This window comes from Lygodium microphyllum, chromosome 24 (assembly GCF_053477565.2).
Source record: "Lygodium microphyllum isolate KBCC chromosome 24, Lygodium_microphyllum_v1.1.10, whole genome shotgun sequence".
NCBI lineage: Eukaryota > Viridiplantae > Streptophyta > Polypodiopsida > Schizaeales > Lygodiaceae > Lygodium > Lygodium microphyllum.
Window position 1 is genome coordinate 67488794 of NC_141158.1, and position 19233 is coordinate 67508026.

Consider the following 19233-nt stretch of genomic DNA (forward strand, 5'->3'; position numbering starts at 1 on the left):
TTTGCTATCCTTGTGACAATTTACTTTCCATTCAGTACAACTTAATTTTAACTTCCGTTTTCCTTACAGATGAACTCATGCCAAATAACAACATTTGCCATGCTAAGATGTGCAATTGGCAAAGATAACTTCCTAGTAATTTGAGGATTGAAAGAAACCTTTCATGAATTTAACCATTTACCATGATTCGTTGCGAAAGGAATAAGACTAATGGTGCAAGATATAATTTCTACACCTTAGGATTTAACTAAAATATACTACTATAGTAAATGGATAATCTTGCTCGTAATTTATAATGCGTGATGCAATTTGAAGAAAACTAAGTTCTATACATTGTCATTCATAAGCTAAACTCCTTCGTTACAAATAACTCGAACAAATATATCCCATCCTTAACAATTTTTCTTTGCATGATCGACTTAAAACCGAATTAAAGCCAAGAAGAAAACCTGGTTTTGGGGTGAGATATCCACATGGATACCGGGAGATGACCCTCCCGCAGCTACACCTTGGACTTTCTTCGGCGGCATCGTAGTTCGAATGTGAGATAGCCTTTTGTCTCTTTTTCTGAAATTCCAGCGTCTCTTTGGATTAAAAAAAAGTTTATGGGTGAGTGTGGTTTTGCAACCACGGAACCCTTGTAGGATTTTGACTTGGGGTAGAAGGAATAGAAAGCACTTATTCTCCTTCCTTCCCTTTCTTTTATCTTTTTTCCCACTCTTCCTCCTTCACTCCTTCTTTTCACTCCCTATCTTTTCTCTGACGACTACCTTTCCCTTACGGGATATCATACGAGGCCATGATGATGAATTGGATTTTTAGGTTCAGGGGAGGAAAAATAATAAGGGGGATATGGGGGATTAAGAGGAAAGCTTAGGGAGTTGTGAGAAAAAGAAAAAAAAAAGAAAAGAGTTATGAGGGGGGTTGAAAAAGGGTTAAAAGGGCTATAAGGGGGTGATAAGGCTTAGGGGAATAAGACACGGGGGGGGGGGGGGGGGTAGGTTCCCAAAGTCAAGGGAGGGGCTTAAGGGAAAAAAAAAGAAATTTAAAATCCTAGGGGAGTGTGTGGTTTCAAAAAACCATGGGAAGGGCTAAGGGAATTTTTGAAACCCGGGGGGGGGGGGGGGAACAAGGGCCTTATGGGGATTAAAAACCGGGGGGGGAGAATTATAAAACCCTTGGAAGGGCTATGGAAGGCCACAGGAAGGGGGCCTTCCTAAGGCCTTAGAAGCTTCCTAAGAGATCTTTTTGGAAGCTTCTCTGGCTCACAGAATCTACCACGTGGAGGAAGAAGACGATTTGACGACGCTGATGGCGGCCAGTTTTTGTCCCTCTCCCTTCACGACACGCTTCAATAGAGTCACGACAGCTCCATGGCCTGGCGCAATTGATGATCAAGGGAGAGAGAGGCGGCACTCTTCCTCGAGACAGCGGCTTTATACAACACCTCCTCCCTCCTCACAGCCATATACCACTCTCTCCTTCCTCACAATAGTTCTTGACTCTCTCCTTTCCCTCCCTCTCTCAGTCTAACAATGGCATCTCCTGGCGGCACAGCAGGCGGCAGCAGTCTTCCGTCGTCCTCCTCCTCTTTGGTCCGTTATTTAAATAGTGGAGGGGAGGGGGATCTTCCCTCCCCTGCGTGTCAACACGCATGTCCCCCCTCATCTCGAGCTCCACCAAGGAGCTTAATGGCTCCTTCTATTTCCCTCCCTCTCTAGCTCCTTAGTCGGGTGAAGAGATAGGGGGGAAATAAAAAAAATTTATTTCTCCAAAATCATATGCAGTTCACGCGGAATATTACAGTAAACAATATTCATAGATGCAAATGATTAGTTGAGGAAAAAGTCATCATACCCCAAAGTTTACACATAGTTACGCCACTAATTACTATATTCATGGTTAGAGATACCCTTACTTGAATCATTTTGTGCCAATCGTGGGACTTCAAACCAGATAGTTGCTCTACGCCTCTTTTCTTTTTCTTTATGAAGGCTCCCTTGAGACATCTCATACATCCTGTGGGTTAAAAAACCACCTATATCCTTTTGGAAGCATTTGTGATAATAACCTACATATATTTTAAAAATGAGTTAAAAAACCACCAACATATATTTTTGTCTGATTTCAAAATAGAATTAACAATTAATATTATGATTCATATATAAGCCAAACTGAATTGATACCTACTTCAATAACGCATCCAAACTGACATTACTCCATCCATAAATTGTTTGCAAGTTAAGTATCTGGAGGGACGCACGAAGAATGGAGTACGTACAACCTTCATAGAACGGAGTAGATGATGCTACATATAGTGGATCATCTGGCTTCGTAGAGTGACCTTCTCCCTGAACCGGTTGTGAAAATAGATGGTGTACCATGTTGTCCAAAATCTCATCCTCTACGACTTGATGGGGCATTTCATGAGGGCTACTATCATGATCGTCAATCTCTACTTTTCTTGAAGACTGCCTCCTCGCGTCGACATTTTGCAGCCTCTCGACACCCGGGAGGAAGCATCTGAGGATGTGGCACCGCATCCTGCTCAACCACAAAAGGGAGTTTCATGTACGTTGGTATATAATTCCCGTAACATAGACTAGCAATCTTAGTGGTAAAAAAAAAATGAATACCAGTGATTTTTCTTGGTCCCATTATCCATACAACCTGAGGTGTGACATTGCAATTCGACGTGCTCGAAAAATACACCCTCGACAACGATCACACATGCATTTAATTTTTCGTCATAGCCATGCATCTCGATTATGAAGACGCAATGTTTCATCCTCACTTGAGGATGTACTCATTGACTCACCAGCTTGCACCATACTAGGTGATAACGACATCGACATGATTAAACCTAATTCATGACAACATCAAAATATTTGTCATTCATATGTTTACATAAGATCTTAATTTTAAATATAGAAAAATCATCATCTTAAAACTTATCTTAACTTATCTTAACTTATCAAAACTTAAGAAGAATTCACTATCAAAATTTATCTTAAAAACAAAAAATTATGATAAATCCCAAATGCGCGTCTAAATCCACGTCTACCTACGCGTCTATTTTCATGTCTATATTCGCGTCTATCTGAACAATAGACGCACATATACACGCGAAAATAGACGACACGTCAAAATTCAAACCATCCTTAAATCATTTCTTTTCAAACTGCGCCTTTCCTTTCCTGCGTTTTTTGTGGTTCTGAAGCTTGAGTTTAGCTGACATGCAGTCTCTTCATGCCTCACCTCCTCATGACTCACCTCTTCTTTCATTTCGAACACACAAGAAGGGAAAAAGGAAAGCCAAGGAGAGGAAGAAAGAGAGAACAAGAAAGAGGAGAAGAAGAAGATGTAGCAAGCAAGAAAACAAGCATCAAGGGAGGGTAACTTACCAAGGAGAGGAAGAAGGAGAAGGAGAAGCGCCACTACCCGCCACACCAAACACCCAAGGTGAGTCTCTCTCTCTCTCTCTCTCTTTGTTTCTCTCTTCCTCTCTCTGCTCTGTCTGTGTATTTAGGATTTTTGATTCCATTATGTATTGCATTATGTAAATCGTCAATGGCTGTCGTCGGTCTAAAATCGGCCGACCAAGCGCGTCTGCTAGCGCGTCTACATCTCAATGTAGACGCAGACATAGACGTGCAAAAATGTCTCCTCTCAGAGCGTCTGAGAGCGCGTCTTAGAGCACGTGTGCTAGCGTGTGTGCTCTGCAATGTACACGCGATGATACACGCGTTGCACAGAAGGTTGACCTGCAGTCTACACGCGATTATAGATGCGCATTGACCTAGGATGCGCGTCTGGCAGTGCGTCTGTGCTGCATGTTAGATGTGCAAATAGACGCGCTAGACAGAAGATGAACTCTGGAGCACGTCTGAGAGCACGTCTAACCTGCAATGTAGACGCGGGGATACATGTGCCAGGTCTCCCAGTTCTAATATTAAACAATATATTTTTGAAATGATGAATGTGACCAATCCCATGTTTGTGTTTATCAGTTTTCTTGTTTAAGAGAAGCATTAGCACTTAAATGTTCTGCTTAATGTCTAAAGAAAGCTCTTTGAAAATGTAGGTAACATATGATTTTTTGTATGCAAATAAATTTATCTTTTTCCTGTGTTTTTTTTGCAGATGTCGTATCCTGGTTCATCTAGCAATGACCCAAATGTGGATCGCATGAATGATACATTGGCCTCCTTTGGCAGGGGGGTCAATGCATTTTTTGGAGGTTTTCCTAGTAGGGAAGACTTCATAGGAGAGATGACCAGACACCTTGGCTGCTCTCCCACAGCAGACGAGGTGTTCAGTGTCATGTCTGGGACGCCTCTGGCGTCTTTGCCTAGCACTACTTCCTAGACTCCACATGCAGGTACTCCACATACAGGTACTCCATATGCAGGTACTCCATATGCAGGTACTCCATTTGCAGGTACTCCACGTGCTCCATGTGCATCGGCTGAAGCACAAGCATATGCAAAAGCACGTGCATCTGCAGAAGCTCGTGCGTCCAGCGAGGCAGAGGGTAGTCGACAGAGAGGGAGGAGGGAGAGTCAAGGGAGAGGACGAGGGTTGTGTGGGGATTGCCTAGGAGGTGGCGAGCAATCACCCTCACCAGTAGATCATGTAGAGGAGGTTGTACGCCATTACTATAGAGTTACAGATGCTGGTGGCATCTTTCATGATGATGAGGGAAGGGATGTAATGGTGTACATGAGAAGCGTCGTGCATGCGACGTATAAAGATTGTTTCATTGCCTTCAAAAATCAGAAAAGCGGCTTGTGGCAGGAGATGTTGAGGGCAGTCCATAGGAGGTACCCAAATCCTGAGGATCAGTGATTCTCGGATGATTGGGGATGTACAAAAGTGAGGGATATGCTTCACAACAAAAGATCCCACCTCATGACACGGGCCAGGGACTCACTGCAGAGGCTGGAGGAGGGGCGTGGAGCCTACAGCCAACCACCTATGTGCCACCGCGTAGAGTGAAAGAAAGCCAAGAACAAAGCAGCTATGAAAGTGAAGAGTTGCCAGCACGCAGAGGCGCGACGGATCCAAATGGAAACAATGGGATCGTCGCATTACGGATCGGGTGGCAGAGAGTCGTGGGAGGCAGAGTTTGTAAGTATATTTTGATTTCTAGTTTTTTTAAATTTATATTTCTTTAAATTCTTTATATATTTTAGTCTAATATATTGTGACGTCTAATTGTTTGTATATCTCTAAATGTTTTGCAGACTACCATTGCTAGTAGGACACCTACCCCTAGAGAGGTAGGTTACCATCGAGGCCATAACCGCGCAGTGACATGGCTTCACTTTTATGAGGAGGGTCTCATTACTGAGGACCAATACAACCGGGCCATGAGGATTTGACAGCCAGAGAAGGTATGTTTTTCTTACTTTCCTATTAAAAGTATAACTAATTATAACTTTTTCTCCACCTTGTCTATGTAAGCAACCCTGATCTTTTGTGTGTGTAGGCGAACCCAAATGTGGAGCACAGCGAGGAGGGGGATAGCGACGCTAGTAGCCATGGTGGTACTAGCGAGGATGTTTCCTCTTCAGATTCGTAGAGGAGCACCATACCTCCTCATGAGGCCCTCTTTTCTTGTATATGTATGATATCTCTTTGAGCCTACTGCTTGCGGCCATGCTTTAGGTCGCAAGCACTCAAAACTTCCCTTGTAAATGCTTTGATATATAATGAATACATGGACTTTTACTTTCAATTCTCGTGCTCGTAAGATACATTGTCTTTTTCCCAAATACACAATGTGATGTATGGGAGGGAAAAAAAAAAATCAGAGAGTCTGGTTTTTTTTTTCCAATTCTGTTTTGCGCGTCTAAATTGCAGGTAATTCGCGTTTATTCTTGCGTCTATAATGGAGACTACACGGCTTATACATGCGCTGCATAATTCAAATTTAAAAAGAAAATTAAATATCTTTTTTAAAAAAATGACATTTTTTATTTTTCGTTCACGTCTATCAGTGCTTGTAAAAGCGCGTCTAGAAGCGTGTCTATATGCACGTGTATATGTGCGTCTATTGCGCGTCTATTTGTGCATGTAAATTCATCGATACATGCGATTATAGACGCGGAATGATAGACGCGCAAATAGACAGGCAGATAAACACGCTCGTAAGTTTTTCTCTGTATTCAAAAATCGCGTCTAAATGTGCATGTATGAGGCCTTTTTGTTGTAGTGATTTTTGCAAGTAGCACCTTTGTGGAACTTTTCTTTAAGACAAAACCACATCTATATTTGCATTGATATGTGCATCTCTATTTTCATTCAATTTGTAAGGGGAACAAGCTAATAGACATGGGTCTTTATACATGCATATAATTACATACATAAATGCATCTATGACTTTTGTTTATATTTCACAAGACTCATCTATTAGCACATTAATAGGCATATTTCTTATAGCTTTCAGAGAAAAGTTTTACATCAATCAAAAGGCTACTAGCAGATGCTTGATATCTTCAAGTTCAAGTACCTAGCTTTATTCATTAAGAAACTTCTGTGCATCATTCTACCTTGAGTTTATCTTCCCTTTCCCTTTTGAGGCTACCCAAAATCTCTTCCTTTTATCATATACTAGTACCCTGTGGTAGTATACATTTTAGCTAGCCAATGTCGAAGTATATTGTCTATCCATGTATTCTCTTAGTGGATTCTCTTGTAGGTAAGATCAAAGAGGAGTCTCTCAGCCTTGTCCTAATTGGGTTCCTCAACACACAAGCCACTTCATTGAAGCTCCAAATCTATCACATTTAAAGCCAATCACATGCTAGTGATGTCCATCTCCATGGTACTACAAGAACTTCCTAAAAGATATCTCTTGCACATTCGACGATGAAGTGTTAATATGAAATATTGAACAACAGAAAAATAGTAGAGTTGAAATCCACATGCTGAGCCAACATAGAGTTAAGCACTAGATTCCCACTACCAGAGAGGACCTCATTTGATTTCTAGATCTTAGCAATGATCTTTAATCGATTGAAATCTATAGCTCTAAATTTAACTCATGCCAAGAGGTAAGCCCAACTGTAATGAAACTAGATCTCACTCTTCTTCGCCAAGTACACTTTCAAACCATAATTGTAAATCCTATGAGCACAGCAAAATGACCAAATCATAAAATTTATGTTTTGTTGTGGTGGCTATACAATGAGGCTAAGAGTTTAGAGAAGCACTAGAGTGTATCTTTTAGAGTGGTGAGAACTACATCATCAAGTCTCACAATGTTGTAAGTGTCATCACCAAAGAGCTAGACTTGGACCAGGCGTTTCAACGTTTGGGCGGTCTCATCCCTTCAAAGTTCCGAGTGTAAACCAGTCAATCAAAGTTCCCTAATGGTTTTTCCAAAAGTGATTGGTTGGAATGGCTTGTCAGACCGAGGCATTCCATATGCCTTTAAATTTTAACTACTGCTTAAGTCAATCCACCTTTGGAGGAGGAATGACGTTGAATTAGTATGGTTAAGGGATCTAACGCATGATGGGGATCAAGGACCTACTAGTCACGTTGGCACCATGACGATATTCATTATATAGGGTAAATCAAGATCGGCCAGCAGCACATTGATCACGCTAATGTTAGTCAGCTTCCGAGTAGATATGTTGGGTATCGGATCCATGCAGCATCAGGAGAATATTCTCGGATGTTCCAGAATAATCCACATATTGGAGCACATACTGATTATTAGCTCTTAATCCAAACACAAACACTAATTACATATTATATTGTATTTTTTCAGCAGTACATAGCTGCTCCGGGCTCTAGCTCTAATTATATATAGCTGTGGTAGATGATGAGGCTAGGATGATATCACTCGGAATTCATGTATCTCTATGGGACAGATGTAGAACGTGCAGAAGAAGCTGAATATGATGATCACGAGACGCGGTTGTATGAGATGATGATGTTCCCAGTCTCGAGAGGCGCCATCCTCTGAAAGAGCTCCCTGGGGAGATCGAAGGTCCCATTGCAAGGGCCGTCAGCAGGATTGCAGAAGCCGATGATCGTGACGGTGAATGCCTGAGTGTTTATGCAGCCTGGTCCCTCGTTGTTGGCCCGTACACAGCTGATCTGGTAGCGTGCACCGCAGCCGCTGCCGCCCTGATAAATTCCAGGGCTTCCAGCCGCAAACATGTAGTCTCCGGGGACGGCCAGCTGGCAGGCATTGTCTGCGTCAATAACATTATGCCAACAAAGAAGGGATCAAACAAAGGGGGCAAAATAGAGACAAACATGGAGCCTCCGAGCGATCAGAAGGATTGAGGGCTCTTAATTAGCAGTCGAGCGCTTACTCGCATACATCCCCTGATACCATGTGGCGGTACCCTGCTCGGCGGCAACCATATCGACGTTGTTGCAAAGCATGACCAGTACAGCAATTATAAGCGAAACCACTGCCAGAGAATCGTGAATATTGTTTTTCTTAGATATCTTGCCGGATGTTGCCATGATCGATGCAGATTAATAATGCAGCGGGTGCAGGACGTCACTAGCCAAGCGCCGTAACTATGAATAATGAACTGCCCCCAGCTGATAACTTTCTTATATTACAGCCAATAGGTAACTGATGGGTTACACTCCGCCGGGCTCTGGCTGCTCAATGTCCCCGTTTTATAGCTATACGTAGGTGACAATATTAGATCGGAGCCGAGCCAGATCGATGACTTCAGACAGCTGCATAGACCAGACACTGCACGATATCGAGGATGCCAAAAAATGTCGAGTCAAGCCAAGCTAGTCAAGCTGCCGCATCAGCCACGGCGCTATGAGGCGATGACGGGCCCTTCACGCTATCGAGGATGCGCCACAAAAACGTCGAGTCAAGCTAAGCTAGTCAAGCTGCCGCATGAGTCACGGCGCTATGAAACATACTGCTGGTTGGCTCGGGCTCTTTCGGACAGGAGTAGGGCTTGAAGAAGTACTTTTCGTTCCGTATTTCATTGACTAGCGCATTACCCCTAATCAAGCTATATTGCTCAAGATTAGCATGTATCATTGATTCAAGGCGAGCATCCTTTGGTGCATTCAATTCTCGTAGAATCATGCTACTTGCTAAGGTATCTTTACCGGAGGCGCACAAGTTTTTAGAGTCAGAAACAAAAAGTAATGTACCTCCTCAAATCCCTAAAATTGTTTTCAACCTGGTGAAGTCATTCATCTTTATACACTCATAGGAGTGGTGGAAGATACCACCCTTGCATAGATTCTTTAATCTACTCCCAAGTGTGAGATGCTTCAGATACCATCTCATCCTCAAGGAACCAATGTTTTGACCACAAACAAGCTTTTTCTATTAAGAGTAGCTCACTAATCATTGAACGATCCACAACACTAGTTTCGATTGTCTAAAACTAATCTTCAATGGTCTCTATCTAGACGTTAGTGTCAATCTCAACCTTATAACCTTCGCTATTGAAATAAGTTGCCTTGATTTTCTTAAGGAAGAAGTTTCTCTCAAAGCTTAGCCACATTGTTAGTGAAAAAATGTACTTTGACTAAGGATCAGGTCTTAGACAACTTGTAAAACAACTTTGGGATGATATCTTACTAGTGACCACAAAGTCTTATTCCTCCTTTCTTATCTCTCTTTACTCATAGTCATGTTTACAGCCTGAGCTCACTCAGTGGAGCTAGTAAGACTTTCTACAATATTCATAGGTCTATTTAGTTGTGTAATTCTTCAATGTCAATATTTCTTCGATGTACCATTATTCTATTAGGAGGAATGACTTATTTCACTCTCTCATAGAAGTAGCGATCTTGAGGATCTCGTGAGGAAGAAATTTTAAGTTTGCTTTAGATTCCTAGAGCAAGAACAAGCATGCTAGCTTCAACTCTTCCATCCAATAGATGCATGCCGGATTACTTACCAAGTAAGATAATTTGCTACCACCAATACAACAATACTTGCTTTTACAATTCCATAGATCCATCATTGGGGTATATAAGGGAGCAACTCAAAGTGATTAGTTCCAAATGACCTAGAAGTCTAGTATCAATCTTTGATATTAGGTCTTTGGAGTATGTATAATCTTGCACACATTTGAGTAATTGGTTTTTTCTTTCTTGTTGACTTAAAGCCCTTTGGTTTATTCTGTGTATCTGCATGCATGTGAGCAATAAGAATATGCCTAGGGTCTTTAGGTCCACTTCAAATTTCTAAGTTATATTAATCTAGGTTGCATGTAATACTTTGACTATTAAGTAATTTTGAGACATTATCCACTTAAACTTTTGATATTTAGTTAATTCATTAGTTTCTTGGTTATTCTTCTTTCTACTCTAGTTAAGTATTAGCTAAGTTTATGAGGCCCATGCATTATGAGCTCTAGTTTCGGGTAAAAAATCAAACAATTAGCATTAATGAGATCATACGCATATTAGAAGAGAAAAGCAAGAGACGGATAGGAGACTCACTATCTTAAGTGTCTCACTCATCTATACATTTGTATTCTCTCCCTCATTGACTATCGATAACATTTACACAAGTTTGAGGGCAAAAATCAAGAAGAGTGGTTGCTCATAGTTTGCACACACATGAATAAGGTTCTCCGTTCTCTTTTTACCTTGCATACATTAGGGTTTTGGTTAGGGTTTTCACCCATCTTAGATACCTTATGCACTCTTATGGTTCATGACAAGTCCTCTTAATTAATGTTTTTAGCTTTGAATAATTGGATCTAGTTTGGGCTTACAATGAATTAAATATATATTTGATGTTGTTATGAGGGCAACAAGAGCTTGGGAAGAAATAAAATTTTCACCTCTCACAACTTAGAAGAGAATAGCTTAAAGAGAAAGAAAAACTTATTTCATCATTGTAAAAGGATGAAGTGCAATAATATATTTCTTAATACAAGATTGATATAAGATAAGACATTGATGCAAGACTAGATCAAATACAAGACAATATATGCTTCACATGACCTTCACAACTACTATTGGCAAGACTTAAGGACTTGTAGCCAAATACCCCAATTTATACGAGAGTTGAGGAGGTTAAGGAGAAGCTTTTAGGTAATGGCATCATTCATGATATAAGTGATGCTAATGCAAGTACTGATAGAAGTGATATTCTAAAACCTTCCAAAGAATGTTTTAAAACCTTTTTAGAATCTTCCAGGACTTTTCCAAATCTTCTAGGAGTTTCTAGAAGATACTAAGTCTCTTATGGCCATAACAATACCCCTTCCTTCATTGACAAGTTTGACAAGAAGCACTGAGGTTTCTTGGTAAGACTCTTGCCTTAAATGGATGATCCTAATGAAACTCCTTTACTTTTGTAGATACTAGGCAATTGGATGAGAGGCTGGTTTCCATGTTTGCTCAATCCTATACCTTCCAATCAACAAGGTATTGAAGCCTTCCATGAGAGTTTCTGAAATCAAGGATACTTGGTTTATTCTTTTGGTGACTTACATAAGTATCCATTTTAGGGCGTCTTCCGTAGTTGGCAAAGAATGGGATTTTTCTAGTAGAGGTATGACTAGCATTATAGTAGGTGAATTCAACTAAGGAAAGTAAAACCACCCAATTATCATGAACGTAATTGATTATACATTACAAATATTGTTCTAAGTTTTGATTTACTCTTTTATTATCAATTACTTTGAGGGTGGTTGACACATAGGAGATTGAGGAATCCTCTCCAAAAACTTGATACAAATGGTGGTCCTCAATCTGAAGCAATGCTATCTTGTAACAAAAGGCAATGATAAAATATGTTCAACAAAAATTGGAGTTGTACCTTTGCCACTAATTGTCTTGTAGGTGGGAATAAAGCATGTCATCTTGGTTATAAATCTATCAACCACCACAAAAATGGAATCACACTCCTTCAAGGAAGGTAGATTGGTGATAAAGTCCATTGGCATAGATGGCCAAGGGTGATTAGGAATAGGAGCAACCCATGAGGTTGATGGCACGGGACTTTTTCTCTATTACATGTATCACAGTTCCAGACAAATTCTTTAACTAATTTCCACATGTGAGGCCACCCATAGTCTCAAGAGATTAGCTCTATTATTTTATTGGCCCCAAAAACTCTTGCAATGGGAATATCATGCCTTGTTTGGAGTATATGTGACTGAAGCAATCTTGGTAATGTATACAATAGCCCTTGATAAAAGAGTAGGCCTTCAACTTCCTAGAAGCCTTTAATAGTTGTACACCCTTGTTGAATTTTTTCTTGATATCCTAGGCAAAGGGATCCTTGGAAAGTTTTCTCTAGACTTTTAAAAGGAAGGACTGGTCTTCTAAAACTTTACTTATTATTGTGCAAACTTCTTATCAATGAAACATGCAAAGGATCCAAAGTCTAAAAGCACTTCAATGTGTAGTTAGTATAAACTTTTATCAACAATATAAAACTTGAAATAGCCTCAGTAGACAAGGAGGGGCCTTCTAAAAGTTCTTGACTTTCATTGAGGTGCATGGTCCCTATTGTGGCTAAGTATCCATGTTTGCCAAAAAATTGGAGATGAATGCACATTGTTGCTTCATACTTGCAACCTCTTATTATGACCACATTGAGCAATATGCCTGAGTCATCCACAATACAAACATAATCCTCAAGAGCATTACCACTACTTTTCATGTGCTAACAATGACTTGAATTGAGTGGAATCAATATGCATGGACAAGATATTGATTTGTTATATTCCTTGGAAGGTCATTATTGTCATGGAATCTAGACTTAAGGAAGCATCATGGCAGTTCTCTTTGTATCTCTCAAATAATTGTCTATAACATTCTATTACTTAAGAAAAGAAGTCACTTAATGTGTGAACCTTTGGCATCATCAACTGAGGATCTTTCCCATCATCATTTAGTCTCCAACAAAATTGGCTCATAATAAATTAATCGTCATGCCAAGTCATATCACAAGTGATCTATCAAACATCATATGCATAAAATAATGCCAATCTGGATCCTTGACATAGACTTCTTATTTTGGTGTGGGCAACATGCACTAGGTTTAGCAATCTCCAAAGGTAGTTGAGAGTTCTCCAAAAAAATCTTTGTAATCATAAAGTAGAGGAGATTCCTTCTCAAGTAAGGGTGTGAACCAAGAGAGGATGTACTTGAAAGGAGTATGCAAATAATCCCCACTTAGCAATTAGGATAGCATTCCAATTGCATATGGTTGAGCATCTATACCTATTGTAAAACACATCTTATAGTAGGAACTTGCATACAACACTTGTGAATTTTGTCCTCAAAGCCCAGCCCGCAACGTTGTTTGTAAGGTTTCCATGAGCAAGTACAATATTTCTACCATAGATAACTAGGCATGGTCACCAAATCTACAACCCACTGTCTCACATAAGAATACAATTGTCTTGTCTTGCAGGTCTCTATAATCTATGAAACATCCTTATATATTTCCTTCCACTAGTGTCTCTCTTTCATCTTCTCAAAAAGTAGCACATACTTCCACGTCCTACCCATATGATTTCATGATATTCACCCATAACTTGTAGCTTTTTAGTGTCCATGTCAAATACAACTCATTGTGGGGTGCCTTTTCTCTGATTTGGATGCTTCCAAATAAAGCCCTCTTTCACAAAATAGCTATATGCTTTTCTCCTAATCCTCTTGATTTCTTCATCAATCCATTCATCATTCTTCGTCTAGATCCTTAGATATTGTCCATTTTGCAACCATTCCCCATCATAGAGCTCTTCTAAAAAAGTCTCAACTCAACTAAAGATACATGACAGTCATGAACAAGTAGAGTACCTACAATTTCAGCTTCATCAGCATCAACCATTAACTCTTCCTCACCGTCATATCTTTCCTTGGATAACATGCTAGCCACTAGATTATATTTCCCTACTATAATGTGCCACAATTTTGAATTCATTGATTTTATATAGCTAATCCACCTCAACTTAACTATATCTAGAGTACAACAACTTAAAATCATTGTTAGGAGTGGAAGACAATCAGTCTCCATAATCCTTGGTGCTCCAATGAAGTATTCTTTGTCACATTTTAGAGTTGTTATAACTCCCATAGTTCTCTATTGATTTGTGGAAACCTTGTCTATCTTCCATTTAATACATTTTCTCCAAACTTGATTGTATATCTCTTTCCCTTATGACCATCAATCCACTAGCCCAACCAAAGCTAGTGGGGCTTGTATCTATATTGATGATAATGGGTCTTCCACCAATATAGTCTCATTTCCTTAGAGTAGGATGAATCTTCATTAATGTCCTCAACTTTCTCATAGCCTTTATATGCATCCTATCCCACTAGAACTTCTGTGCCTTTCTCAACAATTGGCACAGAGCATCTGGAATGTGTACAAAATGTGGTATTGAAATGATATAAAATACTTAAGCTCAACTTTTGACCTAAAAGGGTTAGATTCACCTCTTTTAGGCTAGCTAAGATATTCTCATAGTTAGCACTAATCCCAATGGAATTTTCATGGCAGTAAGATCTCTTCTTTCAATTTTTGATATAAACTACTCATAGCCAAGATAGTCACCCAATGAGTAGATAGCTCTTCCAACAAAGGCTTCAACAAACGCATCAACCATTGTACTTGCTCTTACATTACTAATGGTCACCTTATTCCCTAGATGCATAACATGTATAAACCTCAAAGTTCCATTGTTCTTTGGCATTGTGAACCACCTGTTAGAGTAAGGAGTTGAGGAAGGTTCCAAGATTCTCATCTTGATCTTCATGTCCTGCAAATCTATCAATTTTTACAAATGCACCTTTAGCACTCTAATTGGCTACAAATTCCATGATACATGTAGAATAGTAAAAAATCACCATAGGTGTAACAATATCTAGATCTACATAGCCAATATCATGTGGCTAAAATGCAATAGCCATACCATACCTAAACAACATTTTTTCAAATCATAACTTCTTTCTCAGAAAAAGAAACTCAATGCATTCTATTTTCAACTATTTGAGAAAATCTGAAGTAAATTTATGGATAATCTTCTTTGGATCTCCAACTCAATCATTTCCTCGCTATTTGGAGAAAATGGCATTGAACCGCTTTTACTTCTTGATCTACTATCTTATACTTTGTGTCAACTTTAGCTTTAGCCCTGTCATTTGAGCATAGAGCTTCTTGTAATACAAAATGTGCAATTAACTAGTACATGCCCAAGGAATTTACCTATATTATGGTATTTGTAGCCTTTCCCTCAAAATTCAACATAGCTGTAATTTTAGTTAGTATATCTACATACAACAAACCATCATATATGCTAGAAATACATACATTTTATTCTAACTATCAAAGCCCTTCTTTCATAGTTATACAAACATTGATGATGGACCGCCTAGTTAAATTGGTCTACATGTCCACAATTAGCATGTCGGCTCTCATTATGACTCTTACATGGCCACTAACTTATCACTTATTATATATGGTTTGTTGTGCCTACCTATAGCTTACATAGTTATAGTGCCAACAATTGATTAGTATAGTGATTTATGCATTGTTTGACTCCATAGACCACTTTCCTTTACGTTGTATCTTATTTATAATTTTTGTAAATTGTATTGTGAATGAAAGAAGAAGAAGAAACCAGCAAGAAATTTTTTTGGCATCCAACTCTCTTCTTGTGTTCTTGAGAGAGCTTTTGCTTGTGTATGTAGTGTGTGTTTGGCACAGTAGCTCAAGGAAGTCTTTCCACCACACAATTTTTAATATGGTATCCAAGTGGCACTACTAAGAGAGACTAGTTTAGATGGCTAAAGCAAAGTACATGGTAATGTAAATACTCCACTAACTGATCCGATGGTATGTAGATCTAGCAAGATTAGATACCCTATTAAAAGATTTGGTTTTGAAGGTTATGTTGCTCATCATTATGCTTATATGGTAAAGGTGGCTTAGGATATTGAGCCCACTTTTTTTGAGGGTGTTGTCAAACACGCTCATTGAGATGTAGTAATGGATAAGGAGATGGCTATACTAGAGACCAACAAGACTTGGAATCTAGTACCATTACCTAAGGGCAAGAAATCTATTGACTCTAAGAGCGTCTATAAAATTCAGCATAGTGCAAATGGTTCTATTAGCAATACGCAGATGTGGATTGGGATAATAAAATGTTTGATAGAAGATGATAATATGTGAAGTCTATGAAAAGAATGAGGATCTTGAGGAAGATGATATACCCATAGCTAGAAAAAGAATCAAGCTCTTCAAATGAAGAGAAAATTCAACATATGTGTTAGAAGACTTGGCTATAATCCAAGAGCATGAAGACATGGAGAAAGAAGATGACTTCAAGGATGGAGAAGAGGACATGACAGAAGATGGAAACAACATAAAGTGGCACATGTCATTGGATGTGCAGGTTAGGAGGGGTGAATGTCATAAGATTCTTTGCCCATGTTTTAAACATAAGATTTTTAACCTCTACATATATTACTTAGTCACTTGTAATTTAGACAAACTACAAGAGATTTGTGCAATAAAATGTTAAGCCTAAGTCCACCAGCATATGGCATGGTGAAGCCAAGGTGGGGGCTCTCTTCCTTAAACTACAATAAATTTATCATGGGTCCTTGACAAAATAAATAAATGTGGATACTTACTTTTAACTCTCTTTGCAACACTTACATGCAATTGCTAAAATTTATGTAAGTCACGGAACATTTAACAAGATAAAACATGGAAATGAGCAGTTGATTTGGTAGGATCCCTTGGATTGCATTTTCAAGGACCTAATGATGTGGTTATGCACTTATGATTTTCAAAGTTTTTAAGTATATTCACAAGCCAAGTTGGAAGGGAGACAAAGTTACCTAGGTTAACCAAGCATAATACATTTTATATGACTTGTAGCATTGCCTATGTGAATGAAATAGTCAAGAGAGAGATCAAGGAGGTGGTGTAAACTACGCCGCATTTTGCAGGCAAAACTCAAGGATGAGTAGGCGCCATGGATGGAGAAGGGAAAGAGTTGTCCAAAGCTTCCAGGTAAAGAGGTTGATCAAGCCATACACCAAAGTGGGCTGAATATTTCAACCCAAACTAAGTATTGTGGGCACCAACACTTATTTTTCTCTTCTTGTAGATTCATGGCATTGCTATGCTCAATGCAAGTACATATTGCATAAAACATTGTGGAAGGGAGCATCTTGATTGCTCTATGTAAACACTTGAGGCTAAAATAGGTGGCCAAATAGAAAGCAAACAAGGGAAACGAGATTCCTTCTTCTCTTCTACTTCTATATGTCTATTGAAAGCTACCTATTACTTGTTACATGCTCTTGAATACATGGGCTGTTTTGTGCTTCATCAAAGTGTCTTCTTGGAAGGTTGAAGCTATGTATATGGGCTGAAACAGGGAGCCCACACAATGATTTGTGAACAATAGATCCTTTTACTTCTCTATTGCTTCATATGGTATGATTGCACTTCTATTTGATTGATCTATGCACTCTATGTTAGAGAAAGTGTATTCTATCATCAGAGGTGAATCTCAGAAGTTTATGGGCTGATTTGGGGCTGTTATCTTCGGTCATATTCAGAGAGCTAGCTTGAGCAGTAATCTTTTACTTCATTTCTTCCTTTACAGGTGATATCCTATCAAAATACGCATGATTTATGAGCCCCAATGGTAGGGCAATGTCAATTTTGCATCAAGTTGGACAAGACACTTCATTGATGATTCATTGGTCTATCATGCTAGCTCCTCAACCATCTCCTCAAGAGTCTTCTTCCTGGGCACATGCTTCAAGTACATTGGAGGTTCAGGAGCTGATGAAGATGCTTCTTGAAACATTATTTTTATGAGTGGTTTTATAGTCCTGACACATAAGTCATTCAACCTTTGGATGAGGAATGGCATTGAATTAGCATTTGTACCACAATGATAGAATGAAATTGGGGGAGAGAGAGAGAGAGAGAGAGAGAGAGAGAGAACTAAAAGGTTAAAAATTGTCAAGCATGACATTGATTACACTTAGGTTAGCTTCCGAGTATATACATACAATTTTTTATCCATGAATCACAATATATCCTAAGATGCTCTAGAATACTCAAGCATAAAGGAATTAGCTCTTCATGTAGACACAAACAGTGATTGCATGTTAAAAAGTCATGAAAAGTTGCAGAAGCTCCCAATCCCCAACACAATGTGTAATTCATTAAAGAAACTACGTTTCCATGTCGACAAATCATGATTGTAGATATTTGCATGGTTCTTAGCAGTAATAATCATTTATTAACCACAATACATTTTTCAGTAGTGCAAAGTTAAAATGGTAGTTGATCGCATGCATATATTACCTCCAAGATCTAGTTCTTAGAGAATGACAAATGATGAGGATATGATAATCATCACTAATTCTGTTGATCTTCTACAGGGGGTGCGGGCCCAATTCATGAATCTCTATAGTAAATATGTATCACCTATAGAAGAACAAATTTAAGTATAAATATATGCATAAACACGATTAAAAACACATTCATAAATATGTGTCCAATCACTATGTCTCTAGTTCCATTGGATTGTGGTGTAATATGTAGGCCCGTGAATATAATGCAATAAAGAGTATTGGTTGGTCAATTTTGTTGCTTATTTATATCGGAATTATAAACTTTAGTGTAATAGTTTGGACTATTGATTAAAGTCTATATACCCTCTATATCATGTGCTTGAAGGCTTATTTGTAACTAGTTGATTAAAGTTTATATACCCAAGAATATGAGGCATATTATGCTATTTCATATGATGGTTAGGTTCTTTATAATGTGTCTCTTATAAGGAATAATGTAAAACATGTACAAAGATACGTAAGAAACTAGGGAATGGTTGGTTGTATCATGATAGCTCTAGTCTAATTTCAGTTGTAATTTTTGCAAGTAGCACCTTTGTGGAACTTTTCTTTAAGACAAAACCACATCTATACTTGCATTGATATGTGCATCTCTATTTTCATTCAATTTGTAAGGTGAACAAGCTAATAGACATGGGTCTTTATACATGCATATAATTACATACATAAATGCATCTACGACTTTTGTTTATATTTCACAAGACTCATCTATTAGCACATTAATAGGCATATTTCTTATAGCTTTCAGAGAAAAGTTTTACATCAATCAAAAGGCTACTAGCAGATGCTTGATATCTTCAAGTTAAAGTACCTAGCTATATTCATTGAGAAACTTCTGTGCATCATTCTGCCTTGAGTTTA

At 38.8% G+C, this 19233-nt stretch overlaps 1 protein-coding gene across 1 annotated transcript; it reads right to left on the bottom strand.

Annotated features, from left to right (window-relative positions):
- Positions 1 to 7148: 7148 nt before the first annotated feature.
- Positions 7149 to 8677, bottom strand: LOC148015191 (EG45-like domain containing protein 2). Its single transcript, XM_087665602.1, has 2 exons — positions 8334 to 8677; positions 7149 to 8210 (listed from the first exon to the last, which is right to left on the bottom strand). Exons 1-2 carry the CDS (start codon positions 8488 to 8490, stop codon positions 7918 to 7920), a joined length of 450 nt encoding a protein of 149 aa, XP_087521728.1. The 5' UTR covers positions 8491 to 8677; the 3' UTR covers positions 7149 to 7917.
- Positions 8678 to 19233: the final 10556 nt, after the last annotated feature.